Raw genomic sequence first — 18,804 nt, 5'->3', positions numbered from 1 at the left:
AAAATCCAACTGATTTTCTAATGTCCTTTAGCAACAACTTGCATTTATATAGCACCTTTAATGTAGTAAAACTTCACAGAGGTGTTACCAAATAAAATTCAACACTAAGCCATATACAGAAGATATTGGGACAAAAGCTTGGTCAAAGAGGTATATTTTAGGGATTGTCTTAAGGAAGGAGAAATGGAGATATTTAAGAAGGGAATGCCAGATTTTGGGGCCTAGGCGGCAGAAAACACGGACGTAGTGCAATTTAGGGCATGGGCAGCTTTGGGAAGGAAACCTGGCAACCAGAGCTAGTCTGGCCTAAGTACAACTTCAATGCCACAACAATGTGGTTGGCTCTTAAAGGATGAGCAAGGGAAATTATGGCTGGATAATAAATACTAGCTTTTGCTAGTTACATCCACATTCTGAGAGTAACTTTTTTTAGAACATATTTAATTAAATTGAAGTGCAGTAATTGTTGTTATTTGTATAGACAAAGTAGCCATTTTCCATGTAACAGGATTCCACAAAAAGCAATAAGATGGCATGATGAGTTAATCTGTTTTTGATTTTATTGGTTGAGAGAGGAATGTTCCTCAGGACACTAACAGAACTTCATGCTTGTCTTCAAATTCATTATAACCAGATTGCTAATTAAAATTTAGTCAATAAAAAAAAATGAAGCTGAAATTTATATTTTGAAAAGCAAATCATTTCTGAGCCTAAACTGTGTGGATTTAACTCAGTATTGTATCTGCAGACCCTCTCATAAAATACATATTTCATGCTTTTTTGCTCTCCCCCTTTCATGTCTTGCACATTAGTTATGGGCCCCTATTATATTTCAGGTCAAATCCATACTTCTCTATGAACATCTGTCAAACTGCAGTATAGAAACTTAAACAATACATGAGACAGAATATTACATTCCCCGGCCATCAGGTTTGTAGGTGGGGAGGGCCTGTAAAGTTTCTCGGCTGGCCTCCCTACCAGGCTAACGCCTGCCCCAAGCTCTCTACAATTTTATGGTGGCATGGGCAATGCCCAGGCTGACCTGCCTACTGGTTCCCAAATTGAGACACTTAAATGGCCAATTAATGACAACTTAAAGGCCGTTTCGCACACAGCCTCAATTTTCAGGCTGGTGGGAAGAGTTCAGGTGCAGGAGGGAAGCCCAGAATGTGACTCTGCCCAGGCCTTGGGAGGGAAGGGAGCAGTGCCTCCATCAACAGCCTCTTTTCAATGTTGAAGCCCCCGCTGCAAAGTCTGGCCCCTCCACCAACACACCAGCTTCCTCCCCGGGCCTCAACTGCACCACCCCCTCCCCCTTCCCTTCCCCCCCTTTCCCTGAGACCCCCACACCTACCTGGTTCTGGACTCCCAAGACTTGAACTCTGGGGACTGCTTGCAGTCCCAGTCCTGTCCACTGCAGCTTCTGGCATTGCTAGAACTAGAGAGCCGCTGGCCAATCAGATTGGCTGGCAACTCTCTGAGGCGGGACTTCCTCCCAACTAGGAAGTCCAGCCTACAGCCATTTAACACTCCTTGGAGCAGTAAATGGCTGTGGGGTAGCCAGTATCAGTGGCGATGCATTTAGCCACCAACTCTGAGTGGTGGGAATGGAAACCCCACCATCGTAAAAATCTTGGCCATGGATACTTTAAAAAGATTCCACTCCAGATAAAATGTCAAAGATATTTATCTAAACTGGCTTCCTAATACAGACCATAGAATTTGTCCTAAAATTAATATCCATAAAGCAGGCCCGAGATGCCCAAAACGTAACCAAACGATCACACAATCTAATACCGATAGCTTTGCATCTGTTTGGCAGTTTTCAAAATCTGGCAGTTACATAAAGGTGGAATTAGGTTTGTTAAACTGCTCCAGTTAAAAAGTAACTCGATAGCAGCTTAAACAGAGCAAGTGTAGCCTTACGCTTTAAAGCAAGTTGCTGCGACATCTGCAGCTTCTATACCTGAGAACATGGGCTTTTATGTCCCTTGTGAGTCAATAGTGCACAGCATTGCAGGTGTGGCTCCCGGGCTTCCTCCTGTCTCTTTTTACAAAGCAAAAAAAAATGTCTGTAGCTTTATAAATGTATAGATGAATTCAAATGTGACATTGCAGTTTTAAGAATTCAAGTAACATGTAGTAAAGAAAATATATATATCCCAAATTTATGAGAACATGGGGTCACACTTATATATAGTTTTACAATGGTGCCTAACATGTTATGCTTGTCACATAAATCTCCTCATGAAATTCACATAAACGCACAAAGGCCTCACAGGTTCACGATTTTATAATGCAATTAATGTGTAACAGTTCTGGAAAGCCACTGTTTCCTTTTGCCACTTTGCTTGCAGTATTTAGGCTACAAGGTGCATGCACCAATGATTTGTTTGAAATATGATTGTTGGTGTATGAAGAGATGCCAACAGAAACACGCCCGCAGGCACACTAAGGTTTAAAGCTGGTGTCCCCCATTTGGCAGGATTAAATCTTGAGCAATTGTACTGATGATAAGTCAAAAACATTATAAAATTTATTAAACAAATTAAACTTTTTTTTATATTAAAGAAAAATTCAGTGAATGCTGGACATTTGAAATTTACAGAAAATGATAGAAATGCACAGCAAGTCAGTCAGCATTTGGAAAAAAACATGTTTTAGGTATAATTTCTGGGTTCTGCTATGTATTTCCAGAATTTGCTGTTTTTATTACCTATATGTTTTTAATAAAAGTTCAATTTTTAATGAATATGTTGTAATTTTTTTTCTCTGCTGCTCAACTGCTGCAATCCTACTACTCAAGCATTTGAGGAAAGTCAGGAAATGGGGGTTTTCTGGATAAGGATAAGTGGGATTTAGACGAAGAGTAATATAATCTGTAAATTATCTAATAAAAGCTTCCAAAAATCTTATATTTTCAGTCAAGCATGATTTCTGAATACAAACAGATCTAATATTTTTGACATAATGATTTTAAACACAAGTAGGAAAATTATTACAAAAAAGTAAATTGCATTTCTGTTTCATAAACGATTCGGGGTAGGGTCTAAATAGTCTTCCTTAGGGATACTTCAGAGGTTTCTGCCTTTTTACAAGAGCACAGCGAGCAATTATCTACTCACTCCCCTTCTCAAAAAGTGGAACAGGTACAACAAAAGGAAGTGTGCACCAGCATTAATCTCTCTTTTTTGAACCCATTTGAAAAGACAGAAATGAATGGTACCTTAGTAATTGTACAACGTGGAAAGATTAATCTATACCTGGTCTGCATGTCAAAACTCTGTACAAACCAGATGCTGAAAAGATTTAGTTATTGCAGCAAAAACATAATTAACACTAAAGAAAATAAAATTGTAAGCTAAAAGCTACCGTTGCAGTAGTACCAGGTATGTTTTCTTAAAATTATTTTAACCCAACAACGTGTCTGTCATAATAGTGGACAAAGGAAAGTCATACAAACATCTTAATTACACGTTTGCTAATATTCCCAAAAGTAACTTCTCACTTGGATTTAAGTATATTCAAATCTTGGAAAATCTTCAGCTTTCATTTTGAACTTCAATGCAACAAAATATTTTTACTAATATAAACATTGTCAGATTTTCAGGCTCCCTGATGAGTCAGTTGGGAAAGACATTGGGAGGTGAATCTCGTCTTTGCCAGTGGCACAAAACAGGCTTGTAGCAAATTGACAGCCTGCTTTACACCAAGTCTGGTTTTCTGTTCCATTGGAAGTCAATAGACAAATCAGACATGGTGCAAATGAGCTGCTGATTTGTTAGGAACCCATTTTATGCTACTGGCAAAGTCCAATTTCCTCCCCCCATTATATAGCTGAGCCATATAAACTGGAAGATCGCAAGTAAGATTCTCAGTCTGTGTCTGGTTAGCAGATCTCAACCAGAGTAGCAGTAGAATGTTAGAATTGGTCACAGCTCACAGTTTAGAAAGGGAAAGCAAACCAGGATCCCAGTTCCTGATTCTCATCCAGTGACTCATGTGGGAAATGTAATTGACTGGGCATTGGATGAGGACAGGATCAGGCTTGTTATAATGCCTTCGTTGGTCAATTAGCTGGTGGGCAATCACAGCCTGGACACAAATATGAAGAATGGTCACTCAAGCAAGAACTTATGGGATCCTGCAGAACTGTACTCCCTAACAGTAGTCAATGCCTTTAGAAAAGGGGAGAAAATGGCCAAAACATGCAAACTTAAATATCTTAATTTATAATATTGATTAAAAAGAAAAGCATACATGTGGACATTCCTTTCTTCTTGTTACACCCTTGTATGAAAATCCCAAAACTATTAGTAATCTTTAGTTTTCTTATGGTAATATAGTAGCTAGTCCTAACCAAGAATAACATTCTTGGTATTATTTTGCTTACTCATTGTTGAGTTTGCCTCACTCCTTTTTGTTAGTTTACATACATATTTTGTGGATACTAAATTAAAGAAATGTCTGGCTTTAATAAAATATCAAATTATTTGTCACTTTGAATTTATTTCAACTTTTTGACTTTGTTTCGGGCTTAACAAACCTATGGGTCTAATTTCATTTAGGATCTCTAATCAATCCTGGCACTAAGCAGATAATATCAGTGGCTTTATGGAATATATGATGAATGTTATTTAAAGTCATGTAGGACTGGGAAGTCAACAGGAGGGGCATTAAAAGCAATAACCCAGCTTGAAATGTTACCCCACTTTGACCTCAATTAAGACCATCTTAAATTGATTTTATTTCTTAATAAAGTAACATATTTAAGTTAATGCACCATATATTGGAATCAAGATCAACAACAATCCACCATTTCAACATCAGTCTCAAACATAATTAAGCTGTTCCCATTTGACCTGGACTACACGACATTCAAGTTGTGGAACTGGGGAAATTTCACAGTAGCCTTCAATCCCAAGGGGATAGCCTTCCCTCTCTACTCTGATCTGCTACAGCCCTTTCCTCTCTCTACAATTCTAACTGATAGCTATGATATCATCCAAACTTACAAAAACAATTTAGATCAGGCTCAGTAATTAAAATGCACTATCCTATACAATATGGAGCTACACAAACCAGGTGCAATCCACGTTCTGTTTGTTATCCATTAATCCCTGCTGGAAAGATACCTTTTGGCGTCACATCTTATCATCAGTCACTGCATTATGATAGTTAAAGGAATAAAGCCGAACACACACGTGTGTTAAAAGCAGAACTTATGGTGGTTACTAAGGAGTTACAGGATATATTTTAATAGCAAGAGGTGACCCCATTGCAACTCACAAGTTATTGCATTTTCCTACACCTGCGTGAGATAAAGTAAATACCCACCAATCCTTTGGGTATATGCTATTTATCTGTATCATACCATATCGTACCATCTTAGCTCATCAGGGTCTCAACTTTCAAAAAAATGGCCTGGATTTTGCGGTCAGCAGCAAAGTGACAGCCCTTGCCGCTGACCTTGAAGAAAGCTGCCCACAAAGATCTAGTGATCTCTATGGTGTGGATTTGTGGTGCCAAATCAAGGGGATCTCCAGGTGTCCAATAACAGTGATGCCATCAAGATGTTCTCAAAGACAGCAAACCAAGAAGTAAAATGCACTGATTAACCTTCACTTTTGATCAATTCTACAGAGTGAAACAAAGATTGAGACATACATATTAGAAACTGAAATATCAAAAACACTAAAAAAAATTAAAAATCTATGAAATTTTATCAAAATAGAAAAACTTTACATTATACAAATATAAAATTAGTTTCCAGGGTCAGAGGGGTTCTTCAGCAGAGGATATGACTTAGTATGAAGTTAAAAACCCAGTTACACCTCATTAACAAGCTGGAACATTTTATGGAGTATTTAACAGCGATATTACAATGTGAAAGGGAAAGTTCTTGTCAGTTCAGTGATTTCTAGAAGGTTGCTGTCCGTGGGGGCTCCAACAATGTAACCTGTGGAGGTGCAGGGAATCACTGACAGTAACTTCTGGGTTTCCACGTTTAACTGCGCATGTGCGGGCACCAGAACTTGCTGTTAATTTCACAGTTGTAAAGACAGCGAATGCTGATAGGCTCGCTGACAGTATAACCACAAAATCTGAGCCCATGTCTTATAAGCAGAAGGTGCAACAATGGCTGAGCAAGTAGAACAGCTATACTCAACAGTTTCCTGTTTCACATCATGTCAGGTCCATATACTTGGAGTTTAGTGATCAATTGATGTGGTGTAATTTAGTTAAACAGGTAGTGCCTGCATTCTCAACTGCTACCTGACCAACAATTAACTCTAAATGTATACATAGCGTGCATAAATATTAAGATTAATCATTTACCCTGGGGGGTGGAGGTAAGAGAAATAGATATCAATTAATTGTTATATCTGGGAACTTTGTTAGTCATGAAGAATTATACTATGCTTCATTCATTTTCAATAAAAATGACTTAAAAAATTTTGAATTTTCAATGGTCTATACAATCTAGCCATATGTCCGGGGTCCATGGAGGATGCAAATCTGCAAATGCACTCTGTGAATTTGCTGGTTATCTGATATGTTGAACCCTTACAGAAGACAGGCAATTTTCTCCAGCATGCTACCAAAACTTATATAGGTCAGAGAAAGGGGACACTGCAGAGAAAAACCTTAGCTGGAGCAAAAGCTACTTATTTGGAGTATGCCATATAAAAACAAATAACTAAATAAATTTAAAAATTAAAAAAATGAAGAAAGCAATAAATAAGCACACACAAGGTTCACCAATTAGCTTTAAAATTTTTATTAATTTTTTTCATAAAGGGACAAAATGGGCATGTGAACAGGATAATGCAGACAACTGCCAAAACACAGACAGTGGTTTCCAATAGACTCCTGAACTTAACACAGACCAGAAACAAATACAATAAAAGCCAGGTTGTAATGACCTTTGGTCATCTAAACAAAGAAAAAAATTAAAAAATAAAATGGAAAAAAGATCAATTTAGTGCATCCGTTTTGAACAGCGCACATAAGCAATAATAAATAGTGAATCCCATAGTAAAAGATAAATTTCAAGTTACAACAACAGCTTTTATTACAGGAATAGAAAAGGCCAATAACAAAATATTCTGCATTGCCATTTACAAAAATGTATTGACTCAAGCGGCTTTAATATGCTTTGCATATGAAATTTTCCCAATCTAAATATAAAGCACCATTTAGTTTTTGGCAATGAAAAAACTGCAAACATTTAATTTACTGCATATGAAGTTAGATGCTGGAATGTAGTAGGTGAGAGGTTAGGAGACAGAAGCACACTACAGAACAAACATTAGCTTGCAGTACTGTATACAGTATGGCAGCAGGAAGGGAAAGATATGTACAACCATTCGCTTTGACCATTGGCGTGACTTTCTAAAGTTACCCCCAAGTGGCCGTTATACGACCTCTTATCTATACAATGTCACGGGTGTGTACTTTTTTTTGTTTGTTTGTTTTTTTTGTTGAAACGTACAAATAATTCGCACTATATTATCCTGCCAAATTAAAAAAATATACTGTGGCAGCCTGTGTTTTTTTTCCACTACCAAAAAAAGGTACATTGATACCTTTAAAGAACAAGCAACAGTTAAAAATACAAGCTTCAATATAAATACTATAGTGCCTACACTAGGTGAACATTTATTTCAAATAACCATTCTAGAAATACAGAAAAGTAGAGACCATAAATGTGTTTAGCATAGGAATCAACATGTGTGCATTTTCCTATAGTTAAGTACTATATATATATAATTTTAAACCTTTCCCCAATGTGAGTTTTATACAACCTGAAGAGCTGTGTATCCAAGGCAGAGTATCCACTAACTGTATAACATGTATGAGTCTTGACAACCACCAAGACACTGGAACTCTAAAATATAGTTCTCCCTAACATAATGAAGTGTCTTTTAAAAAAAAACCTTACCATTTATACTTTAAAAAATCTGTACAAAAATTCTTGCACTGTAGGAGCGAGATTATTTATTCTAAATCAACTGCAGTCCCGTTATCGTCCACTGAGGAGACGTGCTGTTAAATCGTGTTTCATTATATTTTATATTCTTTTTAAGTTTAGCCAGGTGCACTATTCTAGTCAATGACTGGCAAATTGACACTAAACAATCTGTTCATTTTTCTTTCCTTAGTATTTTAGTAAGTTTTTTTTCCCTTAATTATATGTTTGTAAACTGGGAAAATTGTACAGTGCACTTAATTGTCCTATCTGAGCTGTCTTTTATCCTTTTGTCTTTTTGCTCAGCCTCTGTACCCCTGATTAAAGAAAGGGCATAGAAGTCACAAGCGGAGTCAAGTGCGATTTAAGTACACGTTGGGGGTGGGTGGGTGGGTGGGTGGGTGAGCTGGTACGAGCGTTAATGTATCATCTTTTTGTTTATACAACTGCCGTGTGGTGTATGAACCAAACATGACTTTAGGGATCACAGATGGATACTGTGACATTAATGAAATTGTCAAGATTTTTTCCTCCCGTTTTGTTACTTTCATTTTGCTTCAATATTGAGAATTGGTTAACTCACTGGTAGCCAAAACAATCAGGTGCATGATGTGGAACCATCACTTGGGTCAACACAAACCCAAGGCTACTCCTCCAGCACTGAACTGAAGAATAGAAAGAAAACCAATACAGTTTAAATAGATGCAAGGCACTCAGATTATTCTTATTCCTTTAACCAAACAATGGTATTCATCCAATCATCTTCATCAAATTTGTTTTCTTCTCCAAAAGTCAAGGCCAGCAATTGTTATGTTCTAATTTAATATATTAACCCTTTGAGGACAGATTTTTCTTTTGAAATAAACGGCTTTAACAGTGCGAATTCCAGTCTGTCCATAGAGGGTTAAACAGAGGAAGAAATGGGGAAGAATGTTTCCCCTCATTTTTGTTTTCCCTCTCTATGTTACAACCTAAACTGTACATGATATGTGTTACAGGACACTATGCAGCATGGTAATCTTCTTTCAAAAACCAAAAAAAGATCAGAGAAGGGTAGTTACTCAACACCAACTGAGGACAGAATTAAACTGCCGAACATACCACACATGCTGTCTAAAAAGAAAAAAAAACAATAACATACACAACACGTAAATTATTGCACAAGAGAAAGGCTCGAGTTTGCGTAAATGCAATAGTATTGCCCCGATACAAATCATGCATTCATCAGTGACATTAAACCAGTCGTGCTGGCATCAAGCACATGTTCCTTACGTCCTCAGCTTCCACTTCGTTTTGATCACAAGAGAATAGAAAAAGCTATAGGGAACTTGAGCATCAATACACCTAATCAGTTTTTATATCATTATTTAACAAGCGCTCACTGTGCCATTTTTTCATGTGTTTCTCGAGGGTACTATACACGCTAAAAGGCATCTGACAAATTTCACATTTGTAAACGTCTTTCCCCACCTGACCGTGCGTTTTCATGTGTCGCGTGAGCTTGCTACTCTGGGCACAGGCGTAGTTGCACAGGTCACATTTGTATGGTCTCTCGCCCGTGTGGCTTCTCCGGTGGACTGTGAGATTGCTGCAGTTCTTGAAGATTTTGCCGCAAAATTCACACGTGTCACTTCGCTTGCCCTCTTTGGAACTGGGCCGCCCAGGACCAGGTCCAGTGATGTGGGGCGTGCTTCCACCACTTCCTGTGCCACTCCGACCTGAGATCCCACCGTCCATTTCTCCTGGAGGAGTGGAAAAGCGTAAACTTCCATTTTCTGAAGAGTGCTCAGATGAAGTTGCAAAAGGTGATTGTCTGGAGTCTCCAAAGCTAAGGAATGGGTCTTTCATCTGTCGTGAGGCAGCATAACCAGCAAGCCACTGTGAGTAAACATTGTCCGTGGGAGCCAAAGGTGCTGATGGCAGGTCAAAGTCTTTCTCAAGTTTAATGCGTTTGGAAAAAGGGCTGAGGGAAGTCGGGCTTCCCAATATAGGCTTCTTGGTTAAGCCCCCAGAGGCCGATTCACCTGGAGAGGAACCTCTACCATTGACTGTACCATCATCTGTGCGATCAGATTCACCAGCAACTGAATCTTCATCATAAGTATCCCTCTGAACTTCTGCTTCAGATGAGTGATGAGTCCGCTTGTGTTTCTCAACAAGAACTTGATGGAAGGCCTCACCATAATGCTGCATTGTATTCATGGCAATGCTATGCATCACTTCAGGCAGAGACCTCTTCTCCTCTACAGGCCTCGAGCTGTTTTCATGGTGACGCCCACCCTCGAGACTGACACCAAAGGCAAAATCAGACCTATTTTCATTTTCAGGTTCCTCCTCTTCTTCCTCCTCCTCCTCCTCCTCTTCTTCCTCTTCCTCCTCCTCCTCCTCTTCATCCCCATTTTCTGGAATCATATTGGCATCTGTTTCACTTTTGTATTTGGCTACTGCAGACTTGAGGGCACTGCTGGCACTGCCAACAAGGTCACTAGTACCCGGTTCAGGAGAGCTTGCGGTGGAAAGTCCATCGTCTGACTTGACTGTCATGGGTGAGGACTTGTGCAAGTGTGTTTTCATGTGCCTCTTTAATTTGCTGGCCTGAGTGCAGGCGTGATCACAAAGGTGGCACTTGTATGGTTTCTCACCGGTGTGGCTTCGGCGGTGCACTATTAAATTGCTCTGAAACTTAAATGTTTTCCCACAGAATTCACAGGATTTAGACTTGAGCACAGTCTGGGCAGGAGGTGCTGCGGGCTGGAGGGCTGGGAGGGGTGGTGTGCTGAGAAATGGGGATTTGTTGCTCGACTGGAATGGTTGCAATAGCCTTTGCATAGGACTAGGCCGGTTCGGTGACAATGGAGGAGTGGAGGTGTTGCCAGCCAATTCTCTAAGTCTCCTAGAGAAATCCATGGATGGTGGCTCGATAGGTATGGAGTTAAGACGCAGTACCCTGTCAAAGGCACTGGTGTGATGTGCTGCCACCATAGCCATCTCCTCAGCACTCAGCCGATCCATTCGATGCTGGTCTAGGTGATGCCGGGGTGGAGGACTAAACAACGGAGGTGTAGGGGGAAAGCGGCCTTCTCCAAGCCCTGAAGTTTCCCGTGAGACAGGCCCAGACATTCTCAGCAGGTTGAAAGGACTATTGTCTGCTACGTGAAGTCCATGAAGTGGAGGTTGAGGGGCACAGTCTGCCCCAAGTCCTGAAGGAATGCCAACCCGTGGGGTTAAGGGACTTCCATGCTCAGTCTCCAAATAAATTCGGAATCCATGGGTGTTCTGGGCATGTTGGAGGAGAAACCATGCACTATTGAATGGCTGTTTGCAAGTTGTGCAAGTGTAACTGCTCGGCTCATCCTTTCCTGCAAGAGAAAACAAACAATGTCAGCATGAGGGCATATGAATACCAGGCTTAACTGCTATTTTGAAACATTTATTGAAAGGAAAAGATTTTGAAGAAACTCACTACCCAGATTTTATGGAAAATTAAAAAGCACCGTGAGGCAACCTGAACTAAGTCAAAATAGTCAAATATATCCTCACCATTCAAAATGGCTGTGAACATTTTTTTATCTGGTCGATCTAGTCAAACTACTCAGGATACTGCTCCCCTACTTAATTCCCCCCGACTACAGAGCAACTTAATTTACTGCCTAACGTTTTTTAGGGCAAATTTCTAATATGTAAATCAGATATCAAAATAAAAGGTAAATTTTCCACTTAGTCTCAGGATGTAGAAACAACAGTTATTAAGGTTTTTAACAGCCCAAGCGCCTGAATGAAAGCCATGATCCTAACACCCCTAACCAGCTATGCAAACCTATTCTGCCCTGCTAAAAGGTGAGAACTGTATACGTTTTATTTTATCTTTCCTCCTCTCCTGAAGTCAATGGCACATGTTGAAGAAAGGCTGTACATGTTTGGGTTTTGAAATACAACAATAATACATGTCCTATCTGGCTTGCTGTAGTCATGTGACCTCTGCCACGAGGGACGCTCTATAAGCTACCATTTTACATGAGTTCAATAAAGACCTATGATGAGAAAGCACTGCCACCTTTGAACTCGAAACATGGTGCTGGAAGTGGAGCTAAAATAGAGTTTTGAAACCCTGAAAATGCTGCAGAGAAGCCACAACTCAGAAAGGCACACAGAAATATTCAAATCTGAAGCGAGGCAAGGAAAAGCAAACACAAACTGAAGATTACAAGTAAAATACTGGGTGAGTTTACATGATTTTAAACTTTCCACTCCCCACTCAAGTAGAAATGAAGGGTGATATGTGGCAGAACCAGCAGTTTTTCCTTTTGCAATGGCAAAACTATGAGTTGGCAACAGATTTAATTAACAAGCCAGAGCCGATAAGAACAGTCACACTTGCAACGCTGCTGCAGAAGGACTGCTACAAATTGTATTCCAACCTAAATCTAACTGTTGAACAAAGAAAACAGACAGAAGTTTTGAAAGGCTTGAACGCAAGCTTTGAATCACAAGTGAACATTACTTATGTACGCTATGTCCTCAACACTAGAGCTCAAACTGCAAACGAGCCCATTGAAGAGTATGTGACTGTAGTAACACAACTTGCAGAATTGTAAATTTGGACAGCTAAGAGATTATCCAATTAAAGATTGAATAGTCATAGGCCTATGAGACCCCTCAGTGACAGCAAGTCTACTGAAAGAGGAGAAACTTATGTTCAGGAAAGTGATAGACATGTGTAGAAATGCGGAGATTGTAAAACGTCAGTTAGAGCATATGTATGGCAGAGCACACCAGGAGGTACATTATGCTGAGAGAGATTCCAGGCTGAAAGAGCAGAATAATCACGGACAAAGGGAAGGATACAAATACTGCAGATGACATCATACAAAGGAAAAGAAGGATTACCCAGCATGGGGTAGGTAGTATTTTAACCACAAGAAACAAAATCATTTCATACACAAGTGTTTGGCCAGAAAGAAGCAAAACAAGCATATATAGATGGCCATTGAAGAGATATCAGCAGAAGAGTCTAGTGATGCACTATATATGACTCAACAGGTTGGTTCCATTAAGTCTGTAGATGAAAAATGGCTTGTAACTGTTACAATGATGACTGCAGGAGAGTATCAAGTGAACAAGAAGTGTCAGATAGACACTGGTACATCATGCAACATAATGACCAATGACCTTCAAAGACCTGTGTGAATTACCTCAACATGACAAGCCAAAACTGAAGCATTTGAACACTATACATCATCTCCGCACTATCCCCAGTTGAATGGAAAGGCTGAGATGGTAGTGAAAATCACCAAAGGAACCATCGAGAAATCGAGCAAATCTAAAACAGATGTACACAAAGCAATCCTCGATTGGAGAAATGCACCAACTGAAGGCATGGAAAGTAGTCCAGTCCAAAGACTAATGTTACACCACACCCAAACTACTACTCCAATAGCAACAAAGCTACTGAAACCAGAAGTAGTAACAGGTGTGACTGAAAAAAATCAAGGTGAAATGGCAGAAAGCCAAACTTCAGTTTAACATGACAGCCAAACCATTGCCAGAGCTGAGCATTGGAGTGCCAGTCAGGGTGCAAACAGTCAACGCTCTCAACAGAAGTCAGCCCACGTGGAAATTTGGGGCATACATAGAGAAGTTGTCACTGCGACCGTACGTGGTGGAAGTGAACAATCAAATGTACAGCCACAACCACAGGCATATATGCACAACCAGAAAAGCTGTTCCTTCACAGCAATCAGCCGGTCAGGGAGAAAGGATCTCACCAGCTGTACTAATTACAAAACTATCATCAATCCCAGAGGTCCATGTGTCCCCAACAACGGAAATGGAACAACTGGTACCACAGGAATGACACTCCCCAGAGAGGAACATCATCCAGGTGAACAGCCAATGACAAAACACATGCATATCATTAAGAGATCTGCACAATTTAAAGACTATGTACGGAATACGGGTGCAGAGGCTGACTGGTACAACAAACAGTTGTTAATGCATGAGAACAATGTGAGTATAGTGGGTAATTTTGGCAACTCACAGTTAGACATGATTGTGCATGAAAATTTGCCTTTTGTTCATTAGGAAAAGGGGGATATTTGTGTCTTTTGTTCGTTATTAAAAGGGAGGACATTTGGGTTTTGAAATGCAACAGCACTACATGTCCTGTCCAGCTTGCTGTAGTCATGTAACCTCTACCATGAGGGAAGTTCTGTAAGCCACCATCTTAGATGAGTTCAATATAGGTGTACAATTGCACACCATTTGCACTGCAGTCTTTGAACACGAAACAGTACAAACACTGATCACCCTCCAGGATCTCATCCAGCTAGCCATTTCTCATATGAGTCAAGGCAATGTATGCTGACCAGAACTCTAGCTAAACGTTCACCTCCATCAATCCAAGGCTGCAGAAGTCTCTAACAGCATCCCCACTGCTGACTACCTGCAAACAAACAACTCAGTGCAGAGCAGATATTGAACCTGTAATCTGCTCATCTGTATGGCTCATCTGCAGAATAGAATTACCAACAGGGCCATCAGGGAGCTGTGTATCTAATTCCTATTGAAATAAGTAAACAATTGATTGGAATTGTAAGGAGATTATATTACACAGAATGAGCAATACTTTGCCCATGAATCGGAAGAGGAAAAAGTAGTGTGATCCAACTATTTTGCAAGTATAGAGTGCACTAATCAAAGGAAAGAGAAATAGCTATACAACATTTACATAAATATATAAATAGAAGTGTATAACAGAAGATGACGCTCCAAGATGAATGTAGACTCCAAAATTACATTATGTAGCACTAGCTGATGAAAACATTTTTTATTCGTTCATGGGATGTGAGCGTCATTGGCAAGGCCAGCATTTGCTACCCATTCCTAATTACCTATGAGTGGTGCTGGTCAGCTGCCTTCTTGAGCTGTTGCAGCCCATGTAGTGTAGGTACCTCTACAATGCTGTTCGGGAGAAAATTCCAGGATTTTGACCAGTGAAGACAGCTTAATGTATTTGAAATTTCTTTCCCTGTTACCTTAATGGGGACACTGACTCGTTTATTGGAGATTTGATTGAGTTCTTCAAAATAATGAAAGGACTACATTCAGTCTCTATGGATTGGTTATCAAGCTACGAAGATTGTGAAGGACTGGGGACATAAGAATAAGTTACATCATCACAAAACCTGGTTAAGAGTGAGGAGGTGCTTCCTTTCACAGTCAGTGACCTCTGAAACAAGTCAAGCACATGTAGTGAGTGTTAGTCTGCTGCAGCATTAAAAGTTCTCAAGTGTGCCCAACATAACCTCACACAGAAGGCAGGTGGCATTGGAGAAGGAATTTTGTTACAATTATGAGGTTTATAAAATTACATTTTGGAGCTGTAGTTTTAAATTTAGGGTAATTGAAGGGTGTCATGTGACTTGCTCCAGAGTCTGCCTGGCAGTCAGCCTGGGTGGTTTGAATGTTAGAGATCAAAGGAAGGCTTAGATTGTTTCACTGAGAAGAAGGTGGAAGATATTTATGTTTGGAAACAATGGCAGCAGTGTCTGTGTTTACCATGAGTAGGCTCTGAGTCTTCCAAAATCCCAGAAAGGTGTTGCAGGTACCAAGTTATAAACTGTGCTGTAAACTGTCCGTTTACTTCCAAGATGAAAGGGTGTTGAGATCAAAGATGGCTAATTAGTATTTCTACCTAGATACAAGATTAGATAGAAAAATAGAAACATAGAAAACAGAAGCAGGACTAGGTCGTTCGGCCATTCGACCCTGCTCTGCCATTCAATATGATCATGGCTCAATGCCATACTCCCGCTCTCTCCCCATACCCCTTGACACTTTGAGTCTAGAAGTCTATCTATTTCCTTTTTAAATATATTCAGGGATTTGGCCTCCACATCCCCCTGTGGTAGAGAATTCCACAGGTTCACCAATCTCTGAGTGAAGAGGCTTCTCCTCATTTCAGCCCTAAATGGCACACCCCTTGTCCTGAGATTGTGACCCCTTATTCTAGAACCCCCAGCCAGAGGAAATATCATCCCTGTATCCAGTCTGTCCAGCCCTGTCAGAATCTTATACGTTTCAATGAGATCCTCTCTAATTCTTCTAAACTGCAGTGAATACATGCCTAGTCGGCCCAATCTCTCCTCATACGACAATCCTGCTATTCCAGGAATCAGTCTGGTGAACCTTCGCTACGCTCTCTCTATGGCAAGTATATCCTTTCTTAGGTAAGGAGACCAAAACTGCACACAATACTCCAGGTGTGGTCTCACCAAGGCCCTGTACAACTGCAATAGGACATCCTTGCTCCTGTATTCAAGTCCTCTGGTAATGAAGGCCAACATACCATTTGCCTTCTTAACTGCTTGCTGCACCTGCATACTTGTTTTGTGATTGGTGTACAAGGACACCCAGGTCCCTTTGTATATCAACATTTTCTAATCTATCACCATTTAAATAATACTCTGCCATTCTGTTTTTCCTACCAAAGTGGATAACTTCACACTTATCCATGTCATAATGCATCTGCCATGTATTACCCACTCACTCAACTTGTCTAAATCACCTTGAAGACTCTTAACTTCCTCCTGACCACTAGTTTTGTGTCATCAGCAAACTTGGAAATATTACATTTGGTTCCCTCATCCAAATCGTTGATATATATTGTGAATAGTGGGGCCCAAGCACTGATTCCTGTGGTTCCGCCTGCCATTCCAAAAAAGACCCATTTATTCCTATGCTCTGTTTCTTGTCTGCTAACCAATTCTCAATCCATGCCAATATATTACCCCCAATCCCACATGCTTTAATTTTACACAATAAACTCTTATGTGGGACTTTATCAAAAACTTTCTGAAAATCCAAATATACCACATCCACTGGCTCTCCCTTATCTATTCTGCTAGTTACATCCTCAAAAACTCCAGTTGGTTTGTCAAACATGATTTCCCTTTCATAAATCAATGTTGACTTTGTCTATTAGCATTGATATTTTCTAAGTGTCCTGTTATCACATCCTTTATAATAGACTCTAGCATTTTCCCTACTACTGATGTTAGGCTAATCATTTTGCAATTCGCTGTTTTCTCCCTCCCTCCTTTTTTAAATAGTGGGATTACATTTGCCACCCTCCAATCTGCCGGGACTGTTCCAGAATCTACAGAATTTTGGAAGATGACAACTCATGCATCCACTATTTCCATGGCCACCTCCTTGGGATGTCGATTATCGGGCCCTGGGATTTATAGTCTTTCAGTGCCTTTAATTTCTCCAGCACTGTTATTTTAGTAATACTAATTTCCTTTAATTCCTCCTTCTCACTAGACCCTCAATTCCCTAGCATTACTGGGAAGTTATTTGTATCTTCTTCTGTGAAGACAAAACTAGAGTAGTTTCACATTGTGATGGGGAATAGGGCAGAGGAAGCCATTTTTGAGATCAAATTACAGGCTCTCCTACAAAGCAATGACTAGCTCAGACAGACAATTGCAGTTGTGTGTGGTCAGCAGAGGGAAGAGACCGCTTGGCTGTGCGAGCTACCACAGCCAGATGTGGGAGGGAGACGGTCTCTCATCAAAGAGACACATCCTGCAGCCATCTAAGGACTCTGGGAGATTCATCCTGGTATGGCCGGGATAGAATCATCGGAATAGGTTTTGCTGCTAGTCGATTTAAGGAACTCTCTGAAAATTGGGGCAAGTGCCTGAAAACGGTCACTCAAAGTTACTACTCAGTGAAAGGAAATGCCAGAACCCATTGGAAATTGGGAGCAATTGTAGACTGTTTCCAAAAGGACTGTGATTTTGGGGAGAGTGAACAGGTGATTAGTCTAAAAGGGGAATGTTACTCTCCATAGTTTAAAGTATAAGTTGTCGACAAAATGAAAATGGTATTTAGTTAATAGAGCTTTTATTCATTTGTTACAGTAAAAGTTTTAAAACGTGAAATCTTGACCTGTCATTCTTTAAGTTGTTAACAGGAAGTTAAACGTTATCAGTCTCTATGGAGATCATAACAACTTTGGTTTTCTTCAGAAGTTTTCCAGGGCGCTTTTTCCTAAATCTTTGCCTCTTCCAGGATGGTTGCTGGGGAGAGATAGGCACAGTGACGGTACGGGACGGGAATGATATTGATGGTGAGCATGGGTGCTGTGGCTTAGTTGGTGAAAGCACTTAAACAACAGATCTTGAGTTCAAAGTTGAGTGCCTTTATCCCATTGTTCACAAGTGGCTTTGAACCAGCCCGAGAATGGGTTGAGAACTGATAAAGTCTGGTGGAAACAATTTCATTTGAGAAATCATTGAGAATGAGGTACGAACATCAAAAAGTTATGCCATGAGAGTATAGACAAGCTCAATGGATCAGTCTTTTTCTAACCTTCATTTTCAGATGTTTGTAAAATAAATTAAATGTTTGTTAGTATCCCACAGTGCAATATGATGGCCATAGTTTCTCTTAGAAGGTTGGCTCCCAATATGACATTAGGCGTTTAAACTGCAGTGATCCTTGATTTGGAATAAATCAGGATCTAAGATAACTCGTAAACTAACTCATATGTGGATTCTAACAAAATTAGAACTGAAAACTAAAATATTACTGATAACAACATGAACTAATTTCAATAAAACTGTTAACTTCATGTCTAAAAACCCTTACATGATTCCTCAGATAAGTATTTTCTAGCAGTAATTCGGCTCCAAATAGATGATAACGGAATTAGACCTGTCTGGATGGAATGCTATTCATTTTACTATTTCCTATGAAACATGGTAATGATCTATAATTTATACTACTTATGCGAATCCCTCAGATTATTTTATTTCTTTGGGCCA

General features: G+C 39.9%; 1 protein-coding gene across 6 annotated transcripts in view; it reads right to left on the bottom strand.

The window, feature by feature from the left end:
- Positions 1–18,804, bottom strand: part of bcl11aa (BAF chromatin remodeling complex subunit BCL11A a) — a 216,121-nt gene that overhangs the window by 67,541 nt on the left and 129,776 nt on the right. For 3 of the 6 annotated variants that reach the window (XM_041174107.1, XM_041174147.1, XM_041174140.1), the window contains 2 exons: positions 9,443–11,331; positions 1,967–2,047 (listed from right to left, as the gene is read on the bottom strand). In XM_041174107.1, the coding sequence (XP_041030041.1) occupies positions 1,967–2,047; positions 9,443–11,331 (1,970 nt within the window). The remainder of the gene's footprint in view (positions 1–1,966; positions 2,048–9,442; positions 11,332–18,804) is intronic. The other 3 variants (XM_041174113.1, XM_041174133.1, XM_041174122.1) reach the window with 2 other exon arrangements.

This window comes from Carcharodon carcharias, chromosome 2 (assembly GCF_017639515.1).
Source record: "Carcharodon carcharias isolate sCarCar2 chromosome 2, sCarCar2.pri, whole genome shotgun sequence".
Lineage (NCBI taxonomy): Eukaryota > Metazoa > Chordata > Chondrichthyes > Lamniformes > Lamnidae > Carcharodon > Carcharodon carcharias.
Note: the sequence above shows the minus strand (reverse complement) of the source record. Positions and strands in the feature narration are given on the sequence as shown.